The 12,795-nt window shown below is 37.8% G+C and overlaps 1 protein-coding gene and 1 long non-coding RNA gene across 4 annotated transcripts in view; one reads left to right on the top strand and one right to left on the bottom strand.

The window, feature by feature from the left end:
• Positions 1-6,781, bottom strand: part of LOC122552633 — a 17,662-nt gene extending 10,881 nt beyond the window's left edge. The window contains exons 1-2 of the long non-coding RNA XR_006312435.1: positions 6,603-6,781; positions 6,396-6,519 (exon numbers count right to left, since the gene is read on the bottom strand). This is a non-coding gene — a long non-coding RNA (uncharacterized LOC122552633). The remainder of the gene's footprint in view (positions 1-6,395; positions 6,520-6,602) is intronic.
• The window catches only part of ttc13 (tetratricopeptide repeat domain 13), a 66,507-nt gene that overhangs the window by 13,055 nt on the left and 40,657 nt on the right, over positions 1-12,795 (top strand). For all 3 annotated transcript variants that reach the window (XM_043695414.1, XM_043695411.1, XM_043695412.1), the window contains exons 2-7: positions 2,792-2,886; positions 5,112-5,187; positions 8,462-8,532; positions 8,957-9,022; positions 9,933-10,025; positions 10,148-10,264. In XM_043695414.1, coding sequence (XP_043551349.1) covers positions 2,792-2,886; positions 5,112-5,187; positions 8,462-8,532; positions 8,957-9,022; positions 9,933-10,025; positions 10,148-10,264 — 518 coding nt within the window. The remainder of the gene's footprint in view (positions 1-2,791; positions 2,887-5,111; positions 5,188-8,461; positions 8,533-8,956; positions 9,023-9,932; positions 10,026-10,147; positions 10,265-12,795) is intronic.

Raw genomic sequence — 12,795 nt, 5'->3', positions numbered from 1 at the left:
TCATATTCCCAGCGCCCCTCCCACAAAGTCCCCCCCACCTTTTATCTCAGCCCGCTTGGCTCACCAGCCTCATTCCTGAAAAGGGGCTTATGCCTGAAGCGTCGATTCTCCTGCTCTTTGGATGCTGCCTGGCCTGCTGCGCTTTTCCAGCACCACACTTTTCAACTCTGGTCTCCAGCATCTGCAGTCCTCACTTTCTCCTAGCATTAGAGGGCAACCAATGGTACTAAAAGTTTCATTTTCTCTCCACTTTCATTTATAATAGAGCATACAGTTTGTTCTTTTCAACCTGCTTCACATTAATTCTGAGTGAAGGACTTTTTAAAAATATAGATTAGCCTCTTAAAATGTTCAGTCTTTTAATGGAGTTTCACTTGTATCAATAATGTTCTACTTAATTGTTAAACTGATCCCAGTTTTAAACATTTGAGGCACATGGAATTCTGGACAGTATAAATGGGGGCATGAGAACAAGTTCACCATAATTTCCTTTTTCTTCATACACCATTGGTTCATCCTCACATTGGAGAGTTGTCCAATTCTGGGCACTATACACTAGGGAGGATGCAGAAAAATTGAGGATGGTTCAACGAATAAGAACTGAGTTACATGGATTGGTTGGAAAAGCTATTTTGTTCTCAAGAATAGAAGGTCGGGAGAAGATTTGATGGGAGTGCTCAAAATTGAGGGATCATGACAGAATATGGATAAAATCTCTTATTGGTCAAGAACTGACACCAATTCAAAGCGGTTAGCAAAAGAGCTAAAGTGACACTTCTTACAGTCTGTAGTTATGCTCTGGAGTCGTGGCTTTCAAAAAGAACCACTTAATTATCAAAAGAGAAAATATGCAGACTACAATATTCAGACAGCAGCGGGGCTAGCTGGACAGCTTTTGCAAAACGTCTGCACTGGCACAGCAGATAGAACGGCCTACTTCTTTTGCCATTCTATGATTGTATGAAACAATGACTGTTGTTTGATATTTTAAAATACTGTGGAAATCTGAAATAAAAATTCAAAATGCTGTAAAAACTCTGCAGATGTGGTAGCAACTGTGGGAAGAGTGAATTTGGTTCTGAAATAGTCATGCTGGACTCAAAATGATAATTCTGTTTCTCTGTCTGCAATTGCTGCCAGATCTGCTAAGTTTTGCCAGCACTTTCAGGTTTTGCTACACAATAGTAGTTCATTTGCTGCTCAGTATTTTCAATCATAAGGCAATATATAAATAAAAGATCTTCAAATAAAACTAAAGATATTTAAATGTCGCCTATCTTGTGGAAATATTTTCGCGTGTAATCATTTCAATCTGTAAAATAGCAAATTTTTAAACTTTGTCCCTATATTGCTACCATCTTATCATACTAATTTAGATTGAATTGCTTTGCACAATGATTTACCTTGCAGTGACAGATTTGATAAGAGAATAACATGGCATGTACCAACAGCACCCTACAAATAGCAATGCAAGTAATGTGGCATTGTTTGAAGAGGGAAATTTGATCTCTTGAGTTTGTAATATGGAACTCTAGTATTCAGATGACCAGTCAAGGCAGAGTTCAGTATCTCTGCTTAATGCCTGATAGTGAAATCAGCATGCAGTACTGTCCTAATCCATGAAATTGGAGTCGTACAGCACGAAAACAAGCCCTTTGGCCCAACTTGTCCAGGCTGCCCAGCTTAAATTGAACTAGTCCCATTTGTCTGTTTGACCCATTTCCCTCTAAACCCTTCCTATCTATACATGTGTCCAAATATCTTTTAAATATTGTATTTGTACCTGCTTCTACCTCTCGTTCCATATATGTACCACAGTCTGTGTGGAAAAAGTTGTCCTGCAGGTCCCTTTCAAATCTTTCCCCGCTCTCCTTAAACATATGCTACCTTTTGGGCTCCCCTATCCTGGGGAAAAAACCTTGGCTATTCACCTTATCTATCTATGGCCCTAATGATTTTATAAACCACTGTAAGGTCACACCTCAGTCTTTTACTCTCCAAGGTAAAAAAAAAACCAGTATATCCAACCTCTTCTAATCAGTCAAACTTCCAGTCTTGGTAACATTCTTCTAAATCTTTTTTGCACCCTTATCAGGTTAATAACATGCTTCCTATAGCAGAGCGACCAGAACTGTGTGCAGTGCTCCAAATGTGTCCTCACCATTGTCTTGTATCACTCTAACATGACATCCCAACTCCTGCACTCAATTCTCTGATCAACGAAGGCTATTCAATCCATGATTTTGATAATGAATATATTGGCCTACATTCTACATCATAGCTCAATGAAGACTTTATCAAACAGATTTTTCAGATCTACATTAACTCAGTGCTTTTGGGGTGTATTTTCTCATGCTTGTGGTCTTCTGTATATCGAAGTAACCTATGGAGCAAATATTTAAAAACCAAAAGAATTGCGAATGCTAGAAATCAGAAACAAAAAAAAATTGCTAGAAAAGCTGAGCAGGTTTGGCAACATCTGTGGAGAGAAATCAGAATTAACACTTCAGGTCCAGTGACCCTTCCTCAGAACCCCCAGCAGTTTGTCATTGTTGTGAACAAATATTTAAAATATATCGGAACATTTTAAAAAACTTTGAAATAAAAAGAAAGTGGAAGAGCTAATTGGAATTATGCAAAATTCAGTCAATGCTTATAAAATTAAGAATGTTTTTCAATTATGTGCCTTTCATTGGGCGGAAGGCTGAGATTAAAATTGTGAAAATAAAGCAAAAAAGGTTTTAATGTACTGAATGATTTACTAAGAGGTTTGCTTTGCTTTATGTTTTAGAGTCTTCATTTTTGAATCCTGAAGATACAGACTGTATCCCGAGTGGGGCTCCACCATGTGAACCAGTGTTAACCCTTGATACAGAGAAAATTCTGGTACGTTATCCTGTTCCTTTTAGAAATCTCATGGATACAGTAAATACATTGGTGATTACGATTGCATGTCCATTTTATTATTTTGAAATAAAGATAACTTCAGTGTTAAATACTGGCCAAATTTGTGAAGAGTATTATTAATTATTTTGTATCTAGTGTTTCAAATTTACAATAGGTTGAGTTATAAAACACCCAATGAAAAAGAATTGAGTTAACTGGATCAATTTCAGTCTTAAAATCTCTTCATTTTACGACTAACCTGATATTTGATTGCAGATTTCTAAATTCATATTATGAGGAAATAGTTTTGTTTTCCCAGCTTTGTGTACTGTTGAGTGTAGCAAGTGTCAGAATTATTCACACTTATTTATAGCTTTTTTTGTTTTTAATCCTAAAAGCATTGGATTTTTCAGGGACCAAGCATAATCAAGTCTGGGACATATTTTAAGGAGCTATTAAATATTTTCGTACTAAGTATCATGGGATACTTGCAATGCAGAAGAACACCTGGTTCAACTCTCTACAAGACCAATTCCACTTGATGCTTTCCTTGTCTGTCATCGACAATCCTGCAAATTTGTCCTTTTCAGATTTTATCCAATTCTGTTTTGAAAACCATGTTTGAACCCAATTCCACAAAATTGAGGCAGTACATTCCAGATCAGAGCTATTCGCTGCGTTAAAAAAAAATGTTTTTCCTCCTGTGGCAATTGCTTCTTTTACCAAACATCCTAAGTAAATGTCATCCCAATATTTCCACCAGTGGGAATAGCTTACATATCTGGTCTGTCCAGACTCCTTACGATTTTGTGTGTCCTATCTATGTCAAATCTCTTCTTGGCCTTCTCCAAAGAGAACTACCCAGCTTCTATAATCTATTGTGTAAATGAAAATCCTCATCTTGTGAATCTGTTCTGCACCCTCACCGATAGCTTCACATCAATAGTGATGTCCAGAATTAGAAATAATGCTTCAGTTGAGGCTGAGCCAGTTTTATAAGAGTTTATCTTTTCGTCTTTTTGTACTCTGTACTCCCATATCTAAACTCCAAGATCCTTTATATATATATTCATTTGCTCGTTCAACCTGTGCTGCCATCTTTGTATATATACCACTAGGTCCCTTTGCACTGGCATCCATTTTAAAATTATATGTTTTTCTGTATTGCCTTTCCCCGTTCTTCTTTCTAAAGTTGATCACTGGACATTTGTATGTCCATTGCAGCAACTTGGCCAAGTCCTTTTAAAGGTCTACACAGTCTTCCTCAGTACACAATACTTCCAAGTTTTGTCATTAGTAAATTTTGAAATTGTACCCTGTATATCAAGAGGGGCAAGGGTCATAACACTGACCCTAGGGAACTCCAGTTTAAGTCTTTCTCCAGTCCAAATAGTAACCATGATCTCCTACTGTTACCTATCATTTAACTAATTTTATGTCCATTTTGCTGCTGTCCCTTTTACTTCATGAAGTTGCCAGAAATTTTTGAGGGAGCAGAGGAATTATTCGAAAGTAGTGCAGTTCACTGTGTGATACCAATTATTTCAGGACAGAAAATCTTCCAAAATTGTAATAGTTTCCAATTGAATATAGATGGGCATGTTTTAACAAATGATTAAAACTTGTTTGCTATTGAAATCTTTTTGGTAATATGGGCTTCAAAGGGATTAATTAGAACCCATCTCTCAACCATCCATGTTCAACTGACAATGCAAATCCTGTGAGGAGCTCCTTCTGGTCTGACAGTTCTGTTGAAGAGAGTTTGCTCACTTACTCCCCTTAGCTTTGCAACTGACTGGGAAAACTAAGAAGCCGCTTGAGAGAAGACATAGAATTCTTTCTTTGATTTTATAGGTTGTGTTTGGCAAGGGGCAGAATTTTTGATGTCAAACAGCTTATTTAGAATTGTCAACAGCAATTGGTAGGGGGAGAAAAATCAAATCTGTTACTTTGGAAACAGAGATTAATTTATACAAGAGGAAAGGAGTGTTCAACAGGATTTCATCATAAATGACCTCAGTTGAACTACATTGAATTTTTATCAAAGCAAACAAATATAAGATTCTGCATGTAAGCAAGGCATCTGGACTGCATTCTTTGAGGAGAATTGATAGCAGTATTGGGCAGAAATTGCTCCTTAATTTATGGAAATGATTTACAGTTAAAACATATTTTGCAGTTTGTTGACATATTCCCTGCACCAATGCATTGTTTCTCAATTTCAGAATCAAGCTAAAACATTAGCTGAACAAAAGAGATTCCCTTTTTCAAGTATTGATGAGAATACAAATGAAGAGTTGGGTATGTGTTAGTTTGTTGGTTGTATCAGTAGCTTTTAATTTGGATAAAGTCAAGGAAAAGACATGATTTAAGCTTGTCGTGTTTCCCACTGTAGTGATAATTGTAGGACCTGCACCTGACAGGCATGAGTGTTGTTCCATTGCTGACTGTTGGAAAGGTGCAAGAGCAGGCACAATCTTCCATTAGCTCCTGCCACTTGTGAGAAGTGCTAGGAATATCTCACTAACCTAATCTGTATCTGTACTAATTTTTGTCAAATCAGCTTGTTTGAACATGTTACTTTGAGGCAGGTGGGACTTGAACCTGAATCTTTGGGCTCAAGGTAGGGACAATCCTATTGCACCTCAAGATCCCCTAAAATATTTTGTCGAAAAGTTCTTAGATGCTGTGTTGAATACTTTCTAAGTGTTATTTTAGTGTTATTAAACACTTAATGGAGCAGGTATAACTTGGATCCAGGCCACCTACCTCACAGGTAGGGAGTCTACCACTATGACACAGAATCCCTCGTTGGATAAGAACAAAAGAACATGAGAAATACAGCAAAGGAACAGGCTCATCAGCCCTCCAAGCCTGTGTCAAGCATCATGCCCTAACTAACTAAAACTGTCCTGCCCTTATTCGGTCCGTATCTCTCAACCCCCCTGTTACCCCCCCCCCCCCGGCCTGCATTTGTGTAACCATCCAGTTGCCTCTTAAATGTCGCCAACATGCCTGCTTCCACCACCTCTTCTAGCAGTGCGTTCCACACTCCTACCGCACTCTGCGTGTAAACCTTCTCTTGCATATCTCCCTTAAACTTTTCCCCCTCTTACTTTGAACCTGTCCCCTTTGTAACTGCAACTTCAAACCTGGGAAAAACCTTCTGACCTTATCTATGCCTGTCATAATTTTGTAATCTTCTATCAGGTTTTTTGTCAGCCACTGTCTTTCCAGTAAAAACAATCCTAGTCTTCTTAACCTTTCTTCATAGTCAATGCCCTCGAGACCGGACAACGTCCTGGTGAACCTTCTCTGCACCTTGTCCAAAGCTTCTATGTCCTTCTGGTAGTGTAGTGACCAAAACTGCACATAGTATTCCAAATGTGGCTGAACAAGGGTTTTATATTATAGCTAAAAAAGAGAGTTCATCAGATTAAATAGGCCCTAGTGGGAACATTTATTTATAAATATTTTCAATTAATTTATTCAGACATGTTATAACACACCTTTGGAGCAGATAGGACTTGAACACAAGCCTCCTGGCTCAGAGGTCGAGATATGACCACTCTGCCACAAGAGCAGTTGCCCCATTTGGGTTCAGCTGTGCTGTCGTTGTTCACTGTTGATCATCTGTGATACATTTGGACAAATGATGATTAAAAAGTTGCAGAAACCATGACGCAATTAGAAAGAAATGTAGTTTTGCAACATACCTTTTCTCTTTGCTCACTTCCATCTCTGTAATCTCTTGAAGGATAGTTTCATGAACACGGGTCACTTTTTGATGTCTGTCCCAAGTGGCCAATGCTAACATTTGAACCTCAGCAGTGAAGCCTATCTAGTTGAGCTACTTGAGGTACCAAATGTATTCATTAGCCATGTTGCATTTACATCCTTGTTGAGGTTGTTAGATAGTGAACAAGAAGCATTGCTCCTCCCTTAACTTGGCAATCAAAGTTGGCATTGTTTCTGTTGATCAGCCCTCTGCATGAGAAAGGAAGTAAATCTTAGACTTTTGTATATTGCATTCAATGAATGAATGTTGCTATTAATGGCTTTTCCGATCTGACAGACATAAAGAGCTCAGTATTTTGTTTGTTTTGAATATGTGAATATTAGTGACTTTGTTGGGATGTTGTCTACCTGTATTAAGCCTGTGTTTCCAGAACACACTGAAATTGCTCAATTGATGACTGTGACAGCTGTTAATATTTACTTGTAGTTTTTAAACAAGGTGCTAATCTTGAATTCATGTGTGTTAAATACTCCTCCCTCATGCATTGCATTCAGTAAGCTAGCTATATCGGTATTTAATTGCTTAAAAATAAAGATGAAATAAGCTTTAAATATAATTATTATTTTAAGACATAGGAGTGGAAATTTGCCATTCAGCCCATTGTGTGTGCTACACCATTCAGTGGGATCGTGGCTGATCTGATAATCCTCAACTCCATGATTGCCTTATTCCCACAACCCTTGATTACCTCACTGATCAGAAATTTGTGTAGCTCGGCCTTAAATAGGTTTAACGAATCAGCCTCTTAAAGCATTCTGCAGTAAACAATTCCATAGATTTCCTACCCTCTGAAAGAAGGAAATCCTCCCCATCTCTGTTTTAAATGGGTGATCCCTTAGTCCGATGTTATGTCCTTTGGTTCTTGACTCTCTCACTTTCTGCCTTTACTCTTGTCAAGTTTTTTGAACAGCTTGTATGTTTCAATAAGGTTGCCTCGCATTCTTCTGAACTCCAATGAGTACACCCCAACCCACCCAATCTTTCCTCATAATAGAGTCCTTACCTAATCAAGATGAACTTTGTGAGACTTCTCTGGACTTCCTCCAGTGCCAGTATACCTTTCCTTAGGTAAGGGGACCAAAACTGTTCACAGTGTTCCAGGTGTGGTCTAACTAGTCCTTGAATAATGTAAGAAAGACCACCTTGTTTTTATATTCTGTTCCTTTTGAAATAAAAGCCAACAGTCCATTGGCCTTCCCTTTTATCTGCTGAAGTCAGATGCTAATTCTTTTGTGATTTATGTAAAAGGTATCCCAAATCCTCCTCTGCTGTAGCTTTCTGTTGTCTTTCTTGATTTAAATAATATTGACAACTCTATTCTTCCTGCCATAAAGCATAACCTCACATTTTACAACATTATATTTCACCTGCCAAGATTTTGCCCATTCACTTAACCATGTCAGTCATCCTCAGCATTTACCTTCCCATCTAGTTTTATGTCAACTGCAAACCTGGCTCACTAATATATAGTAGAAATAACTGGGGCCCCGACACTGATGCTTCCACTAATTATAGGTTGCCCTCTTGAAAATACCCACTTACCTCAACTGTCTGTCTTCTGTTAGGTAGCCAATCCTCGATCCATGCTAATTTACTATTTCCAACATCTGGGCTCTTATCTTAGTGTAAGATACCATATCAAAAACTTTCTGGAAATTCACATGTTACACGTACTGCATCCCCTTCATTTCTTTGGAAATGAACTGCAACATCCCTCAGATTATGATTCATTTTTAAGTTAATGCATATTTAATTAAGTTCATATTTATTTCTCAGCATTTGGCTATGCCTTAATTGGAAACAACTTGTACGATGAAGCAATTAAACACTTTTCAGTACTGCTACAGGTATGTACATTTTACCAAAACTACAACAAAACTGTAAAGTCTCGTTTTAGTCCTGCATGTGTATTTATGTGCCATTTTTTTCTCCATAAGTCTTGCTTGTGAATTAGATTCTTAACATGTGGGGACTGAGTAATAGAATATTTGCTGCTGAGCCAATATTGAACATCATATGAATTTCGCACATATTCCGTATTTTTTTTTAAACCTGATTTTGGAAAATTAGGGCATAGGCATTGAATGTTTCTCTCTGACAGTACAAGTGAATATATATATTCACTTTAAATATACCATTTGTGGTATAACACTGTGAAAATATAGTGAGTCATAATGGTACAACAGGTGTAGCACTGTACAGATACACATTTGTTTGACATAACTACATTCATAATACTTGTCTTTCCTTTATTTTGATGCCTGAGAATAGGGAAACCCAGAACTAGTAGGTGCTATCTACGGAAGGGGAATAGCATATGGAAAGAAGGGTCTACAGGTCAGTATTCAATTCAGATTAAAGTCTGAGGTATGATTTGTGAGAATTTGCGATATTTCTATGAACTTATTGCAAGATTTAATCTTTTTTAGAAGTTGTGAATGAGTTTTATGCAAGCCCAGTAGGTTGATCTGTTGGTAAAGTGTTATAAACTTAAGCTATTTATACCACTTGTTTGTTAATGATTGGCCACCATCTCCTAAGATGATTTCAGAAATGTAAGCATACAAGAGAGGAAATTACTGACCAAAATTACATGACTGGAATTTGATATATGACCCAACCTATTCATGCTGATGTTTCTGTTATACTTCACCTGGGCATCCTCTTATCTTTCCTAGACTAAATCATCGTCGACACCATCTATTCGCTTCTTCTTCATATGCCTGGCTTGTTTCTCCTTAAAAGCTTTTACATTATTCACTTCAATCACATTCGATGGTAGTGAGTTCCAAGTTGTCACCACTCTTGGAAGAAAGAACTTCTTTACGGTTTCCCTTTTGGATTTGTTGGTGATTACCTCCTATCGATGACCTCGAATTATGCTTTTCCCCATAGGAGGAGACACTCTGTCTGAACCAACGCTGTTAGATCTGTTCAGTATTTTAATGACCTCTATTTAGTTCACTCTGCAGAACTCTTTAAACGTGGTTGAACCGAAGTTTGATACATGTTTAGCAGACATTCATTACTTTATTATCCCTCTAAAAATGAAACTTAGTACTTGCTTATCTTTAGCATTACTTTGGTATATTTGGTATATTTGTACTCTGGTCCCTTTGCTTTTTCCGTCATTAAGACTTGTGCCTTTCAAGCACTAAGTAACTGATTTATTCTTTCAAGCAAAATTACATACATTATATTAATCTGTGTTAACTCACTTGTATTCAAGGTCAAATTTGTATTTCAGGATATCAAAAATGCTGAGCTTGCACTCTTTGAGCTCAACAGAGTTATAACCTTAGAACCAAATGCACCTGAGGTATTTGAGCAGAGAGCAGAGGTAAGATTTGTTTTGGTTCATTGTCTTAATTATAGTTCTGACATGCTTGTTGTCATGGAAAGCAATTAGGGTGGTTTATGTGCATATTATGATACTGGTATCCCTGTTTTCTAATTTGGCAGATTCTGTCTCCCCTGGGTCGAATCAGTGAAGCTTTGAACGATCTCAGCAGGGCCATTCAGTTGCGCCCAACAGCACGTCTGTACAGACATCGAGGCACCCTTCACTTCATATCTGAGGTATGTGCATAAATAATGATGCTTGCTGTTGTTAGCAATAATTATTGTATTACAGTAACAACCTAAGAACCCAGCCATAAAAACTGAATTTTGTAAGGAGTGTTTGTTACATCACAAGGTTATATTTCAACAATTGTAGCTAAAATGAAGGTTTAAACCTGCAGTCAAGCAGAAAGGGAGCTCATGAAAATAAATAAGATGTTGGAGCATTTAGAAAGGGTAAAACCCGATTATTGTTTGATTCTGTGAAGTGATGAGCATAAATGATAGTTGACGAGACACATTAAAGCCAAACTCTTGAGGCAGACAATTTTTTATACGCTTGCTGAAACATTTAGCAGATCCATAGACAAGCCTACTGGGTGAATCAGATGATTCAAGCAATGAATCAGTAAATCACATAGAGCTGGTGTCCCCACATCTGATCATGGATCTGTGCTAAATTAACTGCTCTTAGCTGAAAAGGTAGTGGGCTTGTTACAATTTGGTGTAGTGCCTTTTGTGAATGGGAAGTTGGTCAGATATGCACTTGTTATCACCATCCAAACATTGTGACGAAAAGTGCATGGCTATACATCAGCTTCCTATAAAAATAAAACCAGAAAAACACAGTCTAGGTTGATACTTGATGAAATACTGAATCACAACTAGTAAAAGTGTAACTATAACTCATAAATGATTTAATGTCCTTGTGAAAGGGAGTGGAGAGAGAAATTTGTATGTGAGTGAGTACACTTTATTACTGGAGGATGTAAATGTCTTAGACCATAAGACATAGCAGGAGCAAGCCAATTCAGCCCATTGAATCTGCTCCACTGTTTGAGATCATGGCTGATTTGATCACTCAGGAATCCACTTTTCGAGCTTTTCTCCTTAATACTTGATTCCCTTACTGATTTGAAATCTAGGATAAAGCGAAGACTGAGGATGCTGGAGATCAGAGTTGAAGAGTGTGATGCTGGAAAAGCACAACTGGTCAGGCAGCATTCGAGGAGCAGGAGAATCGACGTTTCAGGCAGAAGCCTGATGAAGGTAGACTCTCCTGCTCCTCGAATGCTGCCTGCCCAGTTGTGCTTTTCCAGCACCACACTGATTAGAAATCAGCCTTGAATGTACTTAGGTCTGTAGAGGCTGAGTCACTGTGTAAAGAATTCCACAAATTCACTACTCTCCAAGATATTCCTCCTCATCTGTATTTTAAATGGATGGTGTCTTATTCTGAGATTATGCCCTTTGACCCTCGACCTTCCCAGAAGGGGAAACAACCTTTCAGCATTGATCCTGTCAAGTCCCCTAAGCAACTTGCACATTTCATTAGGTTGCCTTTCCTTTTTCTGAACTCCAAGCAGTATAAGTCCAGTCTACTCCATTTCCCCTCATAAGGCAATCCCTCCATACCTGATTTCAACCTACTGAACTTTTTCTAGACTGTCTTCAATGCTGGTCTGTATCTTTCCTTATAAAAGGGCCCATAAATGTTCATAGTATTCCAGCTGAATCTCACTAGTTCAAGGAAGATGTTCCAATGTTTACACTTCATTCCGTTTGAAATAAAAATATTTGACTTCTCGATCACCCTCTGAACATGTATGCTAGCTTTTTGTGCTTTATGCATGAGGACTCCCAAATCCTGTTTGCTGTTGTTTTCTGAAGTCTTTCTCCATTTCAATAATAATCAGGTTCTCTATTCTTCCTGCCAAATTGCATTATCTATCACTTTCCCACATTCTATTCTATCTGCCTTTTTTTTTGGCTCATTTGCTTAATTTGTTTATATCCCTCTGTAGATGGTTGAGTACCTGACTTCGCAACTATTTTTGACTTCCATACACTTGACTATTGTACATTTACTTTGTCATCCAGGTGACTAATATATATTGTAATTGTGGCTCAGCACTAATCCCTATAACCCTTCATTCATTATAGGTTGCATCCTGAACATGACCCCTTATCTCTGTTCTCTATCCTGTGATAATTAGCCGATCCTCTATTTATGTTAATGTACTATTTTCAACACCATGGGCTCTTAGCTTAATAAGTAACCTAACACGTGATACCTTTTCAAACATCTGAAAATATAAATATTTTACATCTGCTGCCCCTTTAGCTATCTGTCACTTCCTCAAAGAATTCTCATCCTTTATAATGTACTCTTAACATTTCTCAATAGCAGACATTGAGCTAACTGGCAGGCCCAGTTTCAATCCCACCTGCTCCAGAGGTGTGTAATAACATCTCTAACGAGGTTGATTTGAGAACATTTTTTTATCTCCTTTCCTTTTTTTTTACATAAAGGTGTTAAGTTGGCAGTTTTCTAATCTGGAACTTTTCCAGAATCTATGGATTCAGTGCATCCACTATCTCTGAAGCTCCTTCTTTTAATCTCCTAGGATGCATCCCATCAAGTCCTTAGAAGAGCTTTTACTTGATATCTGGAATGAGTGGGTTGTCTCATGAGGACAGGTTTGATATGCTGGGCTTGTTTCCACTGGAGTTTAAAGTGAGGGATGACTTAACTGGTGTAGAGGATT

The sequence above is a fragment of the Chiloscyllium plagiosum genome, chromosome 9 (genome assembly GCF_004010195.1).
Source record: "Chiloscyllium plagiosum isolate BGI_BamShark_2017 chromosome 9, ASM401019v2, whole genome shotgun sequence".
NCBI classification, from domain to species: Eukaryota; Metazoa; Chordata; class Chondrichthyes; order Orectolobiformes; family Hemiscylliidae; genus Chiloscyllium; species Chiloscyllium plagiosum.
This window is presented reverse-complemented; position numbering and strand designations above follow the sequence as displayed.